This window comes from Odocoileus virginianus, chromosome 15, assembly GCF_023699985.2.
Source record: "Odocoileus virginianus isolate 20LAN1187 ecotype Illinois chromosome 15, Ovbor_1.2, whole genome shotgun sequence".
Taxonomy (NCBI): domain Eukaryota; kingdom Metazoa; phylum Chordata; class Mammalia; order Artiodactyla; family Cervidae; genus Odocoileus; species Odocoileus virginianus.
In genome coordinates, this window is record NC_069688.1 from 49,804,912 (window position 1) to 49,812,571 (window position 7,660).

The 7,660-nt window shown below is 39.3% G+C and overlaps 1 protein-coding gene across 3 annotated transcripts in view; it reads left to right on the forward strand.

The window, feature by feature from the left end:
• The window catches only part of RGS22 (regulator of G protein signaling 22), a 148,331-nt gene extending 143,088 nt beyond the window's left edge, over positions 1-5,243 (forward strand). For 2 of the 3 annotated variants that reach the window (XM_070477333.1, XM_070477331.1), the window contains 3 exons: positions 1,956-2,049; positions 2,157-2,237; positions 5,189-5,243. In XM_070477333.1, coding sequence (XP_070333434.1) covers positions 1,956-2,049; positions 2,157-2,237; positions 5,189-5,208 — 195 coding nt within the window. In that variant the 3' untranslated portion in view covers positions 5,209-5,243. Of the gene's footprint in view, positions 1-1,955; positions 2,050-2,156; positions 2,238-3,367; positions 3,509-5,188 lie in introns of those variants that run through there. The other variant, XM_070477332.1, reaches the window with a different exon arrangement.
• Positions 5,244-7,660: the final 2,417 nt, after the last annotated feature.

Here is a 7,660-nt window from a genome sequence, read left to right on the forward strand (position 1 = left end):
GATAAGAAAACTTTCTTAAGTGAACAGTGCAAAGAAATAGAGGAAAAATAATAGAATGGAAAAGCCTAGATATCTCTTCAAGAAAATTGGAGATATCAAGGGGACATCTCATGTAAGGATGTGCATGATAAAGGACAGCAACGGCAAGAACCAAACAGAAGCACAAGCAATTAAGAAGAGGTGGCAAGAATACACAGAAGAACTATACAGAAAAGGCTGAGTGAAAAAAAAAAAAAAAAAAGGCTGAGTGATGAAGAACTGATGCTTTTGAATTGTGGTGCTAGAGAAGACTCTTGAGAGTCCTTTGGACTGCAAGGAGATCAAACCAGTCAATCCTAAAGGAAATCAACCCTGAATGTTCATTGGAAGGACTGATGGTGAAGCTGAAGCTCCAGTGTTCTGGCTTCCTGATGTGAAGAGCTGACTCATGGAAAAGGCCCTGATGCTGGGCAAGATTGAGGGCGGGAGGAGAAGGGGGCAGGGGAGGATGAGATGGTTGGATAGCAACACTGACTCAATGGACATAAGTTTGAGCAAACTCCAGGAGATAGTGAAAGACAGGGAAGCCTGGCATGCTGCAGTTCATGGGGTTGAAGGAGTCAGACAGGACTTAGTGACTGAACAACAACAACACATGCTCAACAGCATCAAAACAAACAGCCCACTCAAAAAAACGGGCAGAAGAACTTATAGACACTTCCCCAAAGATATACAGATGGCCATTAAAGACATGAAAAGATGTTCAGCACTGCTAATGCAATGCAAATCAAAAGTACAACACCATATCACCTCATACCTGCCAGAGTAGCTATTATCAAAAAGTCCACAAACAATAAATGCTGGAGAGGGTGTGGAGAGAAGCAAACCTTCCTGCACTGTTAGTGGGAATGTAAATTGATACAACCACTGTGGAGAAAAGTATGAAGGTTCCTTAAAAAACTAAAAACAGAGCTACCGTATGGTCCTACAATCCCACTGCTGGACGTATATCTGGAGAAAAACATGGTCCGAAATGATTCATGCACCTGAATGTGCATTGCAGCACTGTTTACAGTAACTAAGACATGGAAGCAGTCTAAATGTCCACCAGCAGAGGAATGGATAAAGAAGATGTGGTATATATTTACAATGGCGTATTACTCAGCCATTAAAAAGATTGAAATAATGCCATTTGCAGCAACATGGATGGACTGGAGAGAGTCATACTGAGTGAAGTCAGACAGAAAAGGTGAAATATCGTATGACACCCCTTACTTGTGGAATCTAAAAAGATATGATACGTATGAACTTATGTGCAAGACAGAAACAGACTTATAATGAGCTAATGGTGGCTGGGGGAAAGGTTGGGGAGAAGGGACAGATAAATGTATACTTTAAATATATTAAAATATCTTTATATTTCATTTATTTTGTTAATTTTTAACATATATATTATATATAAATATAAATAGTATGTTACAACTGAAAACTGTTAAGAGACTAAATCTAAGATTTCTCATCATAAGGAATAATTTTTTTGTTTCTTTAATGTTCCATCTATATGTGATGAAAGGTGTTTTTTAAACCTCTTGTGATCCTTTCATAATGTGTATGTCAAATCATTATTATTATATACCTTTAGCTTAAACAGTGCTATACGTTGATTATATCTTAACAAAACTAGAAGAAAAATTAAATTATTAAAATTTAGGTCAAGGCTAAAGAGAAATACCTTTACTTCATCATAAATATATCTATATAAATGTCGATCAATGACAGTTAGTCATACCCAGGTTAAATCAGTAAGCTCTGTGAAAATTCATCTAATTATAAATGTGTGAAATGTGCATGTTTTCTATATTCTGTTCTTTGACATTAAGGCCTTTAAATGAAGGGGCTGATATAAGCTGTCTTACCTTCAGTTTATTTCCTGGGGCAGATATCTCTAAAATTAATTTTGCAAATTTTTTTTGTAGCCAACCTGGTGCTACTCAAAGTACATAGAAGCCTTAGAACAGGAAAGGATTCTTCTTAAAATTCAAGAGGAACTAGAAAGAAAGTTGTTTGCAGGTATGTTTTGTTCTTTGCTTCCAGGGTTGCTCTGTTACCTTCTGTCACAGATTAATTTCAGAGGGCTTTGCTAATGTTACCTCACCGTTTCTCTTATTTCCGTGCAGCCACTCCATCTTTTACAAATTTCAAGTCTACTGCTTCCACTCTGTCTGTGAAAAAGACTGTATCTTCCCACAACATCCAGAGTGAGTGTCAAGTGACCGTCCGATTTCAGTTCTTTCTTCCTTGTTGTTAGAACTCTGTCTCTCACCTGGCCATCTGGAGAGGGCAGAAAGGAATGAGGACTGACTCCCTCCCACCTGCTCTGACCCCCAAGTTAGGAGAATTTCAGAGTGTAGGTGTCCCATTTCTTTGTCTCTGTTTTCTTCTCTTTTGCTGAGGAGGAAAGACTATGACATATACCCAACACTGCATACCATTTCCAGACTGACAGTACTCATGGGAGTGTATACCCTGCTGCTAGGTACAATAGAAGTTCATAGACTGAATTAATCAGTCCCATCCATGTCCCTCTGACACACACACTAATGCACATGGACGTCTGCACAATGAGTACACACACACACACCCCTACTTACACTCTCCACTAACAAATTAATAGGCAGGAGTAAGTTGCCTTCCCTTTGAATGGCGCAGTCTCCTGCAGAGGAAGGCCCCTGGGGAATGATCATTTATTGCTTCTATCTACTCCTTATCTAGTTTTCTTTTCCACAAAGAACATTTATAGAAGAGTGGGCTCAGTTTTCCAAGGTTTTGCGAGCTGAGTTTTTCTAAGTTCCATTTTCCCAAGATGGGAATACAAGAAGGAGCTGATAATTAATAACTGAAAATCAAGCTGGGGTCCTTTTCTCATACAGATGCTGATGTGATTATACAGTTTTGATCAGATACTAATGTTCGAGTTTTTAACAATGCCCTTAGACAGTAGTATTACTAGTGCAATGTAATATCTGTGCAACCCATTGAGCTGATACTCAGGGACCCAGTCAAAGTCCCATTTATCTTCTGTTTTGTAGCTTAGATTTTTGTTTCTCAAAATCCTTAGTTTTCTGGTTCTTGGAAGGGTATGATGATCAGGCCTTTATGCTCTTAGCCTGCTCGTCTCTCTTCTTTTAAGATTTATCCTTAACCACCGTGCTCCTGTCAATTCTCTTACCCCTTAGATCAACATTGCACTGCCTCCAACATTAGGGTGTGCTGACTCTTTTGTTAACTTTTTTGATCCTTCTTACAACTTTAAGTTTTTGTTGTTGTTTTGAATTTAAATTTTCTCTCACTGATTATGTTTCAGTCGTTTCTTCTTTTTTCTTTGCAGGAACTCTTTAAACCAAGTTTTAACTAACATGGAAGCACAAGTGATTTTTTGATAGTCTGCTTTAGAGGATTTTTTTATAGTCTGCTTTAGAGCAAGCCTGTCATCTAAATAAAGTTTGGCTTTACTTCCATAGTTTAAAAATTACAGCTCTTCTGTACACATAATATCAGTTCAGTTCAGTCGTTCAGTCGTGTCCGACTCTTTGCGACCCCATGAATCGCAGCACGCCAGGCCTCCCTGTCCATCACTAACTCCCGGAGTTTACCCAAACTCATGTCCATTGAGTTGGTGATGCCATCCAACCATCTCATCCTGTCGCCCCCTTCTCCTCCTGCCCCCAATCCCTCCCAGCATCAGGGTCTTTTCCAATGAAAGACTCTTCGCATGAGGTGGCCAAAGTATTGGAGTTTCAGCTTCAGCATCAGTCCTTCCAGTGAACACCCAGGACTGATCTCCTTTAGGATGGACTGGTTGGATCTCCTTGCAGTCCAAGGGCCTCTCAAGAGTCTTCTCCCACACTACAGTTCAAAAGCATCAATTATTCGGCACTCAGCTTTCTTCACAGTCCAACTCTCACATCCAAACATGACCACTGGAAAAACCATAGCCTTGACTAGATGGACCTTTGTTGGCAGAGTAATGTCTCTGCTTTTTAATACGCTGTCTATGTTGGTCATAACTTTCCTTCCAAGGAGTAAGCGTCTTTTAATTTCATGGCTGCAATCACCATCTGCAGTGATTTTGGAGCTCCCCAAAATAAAATCTGACACTGTTTCCACTGTTTTCCCATCTATTTCCCATGAAGTGATGGGACCAGATGCCATGATCTACACATAACATATAAGACTATAAAAAAGAAAACCTTTAACTCATTTAGAATAAAACAAATTCTATCTCAGAAGAATCAAAATGTTTTATCACAGACCTGAAGGAACCATGTTTTGCTCCTTAAATAGTCTTTTAACAAAAATTTTCCTTGACCATTCAGTATACAGTTGACCGTTGTACAACATGGATTTGAACTATACAGTTCCACTTATATGCAGATATTTGTCAATAGTAAACATTACAGTACTCCAGGATTGTGGCTGGTTGAATCCACAGGTGCAGAACTGCATATATGGAGGAACCACGGATACAGGGACCTGCTATAAGATATACAGAGAATTTCAACTTTATGGAGGGAGGTTCAGTGACCCTCACCTCTGTGTTGTTCAAGGGTTAGCTGTATTTGGTTGGCAGATACATTCAGCAAGTGGTTAGGGATATTCCTAGCAATTAATTGACCCAAAATATAGAGGGAAGAGCCTTCCTCATCTTGTCCCTATCGCTATTCCCAACTCTAAAGAAGCTGTATATTAAATCTGTGTGGCTCTCAAACTTCAGTGTGCGTCAGACTCACTGTAACATTTGCTAGCAGTGCAGATTCCTCGGCTCACTCTCTTGAGAGTTTGATTCAGTAGTTCTTGGGCAGAACCCAGGAATCCCTCTCTTTAATGGACATTCTAGTTGTCTGTGTGATAAAATGTTAGGGTAGCAAGAGAAGAGTTTTAAAAGGCAAAAGCCCCCTTATTAACTAGAGACAGTAACAAATCTGCCTGCAATGCGGGAGACCTGGGTTCAATCCCTGGGTCGGGAAGATCCCCTGGAGGAGGGCATGGCAACCCACTCCAGTGTTCTTGCCTGGAGAATTCCATGGACAGAGGAGCCTGGTGGGCTACAGACCATGGGGTTGCAAAGAGTCGGACATGACTGAGCGACTAACACACCCACTTGTAGCAGAGAGAACACAGACAGACATCTACGTATCTTCTTTCCTAGAGGGAAAGGAGAATCTGTAAGAAGTCGTCTGGGAGGATGAACCTTCATCATCTGTGATGATGTAACCCAAGGACTGTGATCTGGGTTAGCAGATTCGAAGCATTGGACTTCCACTTTACTACCATCCCAGAAAGTATATTCAAAGTAGAAACTACCATTCCTAATTCTTTAAAGAGTTAAGCATTGTATAGGGGGAGAGCATCAGGGGAAAGACTTCAGAGATCCCCCTTTTTTTCTAAAGCTGTAGGTTTGGACACTTTTTTTTTTTTTTTAAAGCATCAGAACCCTGTAGTTTCCTCTGTTCCCACACTCCCCTATACCCTATATTAGTCAAGAAGTTTGTATGTTTTCCATTCATTGCCTTTTTTTTTATTCCATTCGTTTTCTGTCTTTTGATTTTAACTAAGCATTTTATGTGATTCCATTTTCTCTCTTAGTGTATCAATTATACTTCTTTTTAAAGTTGTCTAGTTAGTTGCCCTAGAATTTGCAATATACATTTACAGCTAATAAAAGTCCACATTCAAATAATACTCTGTTGCTTCATGACTGCTTCATGGGTAATGCAAGTATAATACCTTTTAACAGAATTTTCCAATTTCTCCTTCCTGTCTCTTATCATATTGTTGTCAATTAATTTCACTTATCCATAAGCTATAATTGCTGAATGCATTGTTGATGTTATTACTTTTAACAACTGTTTTCTCCTAGGTCAACTCAGAATAAGGAAATAAAAGGTATTACTTTACCTTCATTTATTCCTTCCCTAATGCTCTTTCATTCTTTGTGTAGATCTGAGTTTCTGCCCTATACCATTTTCCTTCTCTCTGAAGAACTTCGTTTAACATTTCTGTTAAGGAAGGTCTGTTGTTTACCTTAACACATCTTTATTTCTCCTTTACTTTTGAAGGGTAATTTCTTTTTTTTTTTTATTTTTTTTTTCTTCCATTTATTTTTATTTGTTGGAGGCTAATTACTTTACAACATTGCAGTGGTTTTTGTCATACATTGAAATGAATTAGCCATGGATTTACATGTATTCCCCATCCCGGTCCCCCCTCCCACCTCCCTCTCCACCCCATCCCTCTGGGTCTTCCCAGTGCACCAGGCCTGAGCACTTGTCTCATGCATCCAACCTGAGCTGGTGATCTGTTTCACCCTAGATATACATGTTTCGATGCTGTTCTCTTGAAACATCCCGCCCTCGCCTTCTCCCACAGAGTCCACAAGTCTGTTCTATACATCTGAGTCTCTTTTTCTTTTTTTGCATATACAGTTATCGTTACCATCTTTCTAAATTCCATATATATGTGTTAGTATACTGTAATGGTCTTTATCTTTCTGGCTTACTTCGCTCTGTATAATGGGTTCCAGTTTCACCCATCTCATTAGAACTGATTCAAATGAATTCTTTTTGATGGCTGAGTAATATTCCATGGTGTATATGTACCACAGCTTCCTCATCCATTCGTCTGCTGATGGGCATCTAGGTTGCTTCCATGACCTGGCTATTATAAACAGTGCTGCGATGAACATTGGGGTGCACGTGTCTCTTTCGGATCTGGTTTCCTCAGTGTGTATGCCTAGAAGTGGTATTGCTGGGTCATATGGCAGATCTATTTCCAGCTTTTTAAGGAATCTCCACACTGTTTTCCATAGTGGCTGTACTAATTTGCATTCCCACCAACAGTGTAAGAGGGTTCCCTTTTCTCCACACCCTCTCCAGCATTTATTGCTTGTAGACTTTTGGATAGCAGCCATCCTGACTGGTGTATAATGGTACCTCATTGTGGTTTTGATTTGCATTTCTCTGATAATGAGTGATGTTGAGCATCTTTTCATGTGTTTTTTTGCCATCCGTATGTCTTCCTTGGAGAAATGTCTGTTTAGTTCTTTGGCCCATTTTTTGATTGGGTCATTTATTTTTCTGGAGTTGAGCTGGAGGAGTTGCTTGTATATATTTGAGATTAATCCTTTGTCTGTTGCTTCATTTGCTATTATTTTCTCCCAATTTGAGGGCTGTCTTTTCACCTTACTTATAGTATCCTTTGTTGTGCAAAAGCTTTTAAGTTTCATTAGGTCCCATTTGTTTATTTTTGCTTTTGTTTCTAAAATTCTGGGATGTGGGTCATAGAGGATCCTGCTGTGATTTATGTCGGAGAGTGTTTTGCCTATGTTCTCCTCTAGGAGTTTGATAGTTTCTGGTCTTACATTTAGATCTTTAATCCATTTTGAATTTATTTTTGTGTATGGTGTTAGAAAGTGTTCTAGTTTCATTCTTTTACAGGTGGTTGACCAGTTTTCCCAGCACCACTTGTTAAAGAGGTTGTCTTTTTTTCCATTGTATATCCTTGCCTCCTTTGTCGAAGATAAGGTGACCATAGGTTCGTGGATTTATCTCTGGGCTTTCTATTCTGTTCCATTGATCTATATTTCTGTCTTTGTGCCAGTACCATACTGTCTTGATGACTG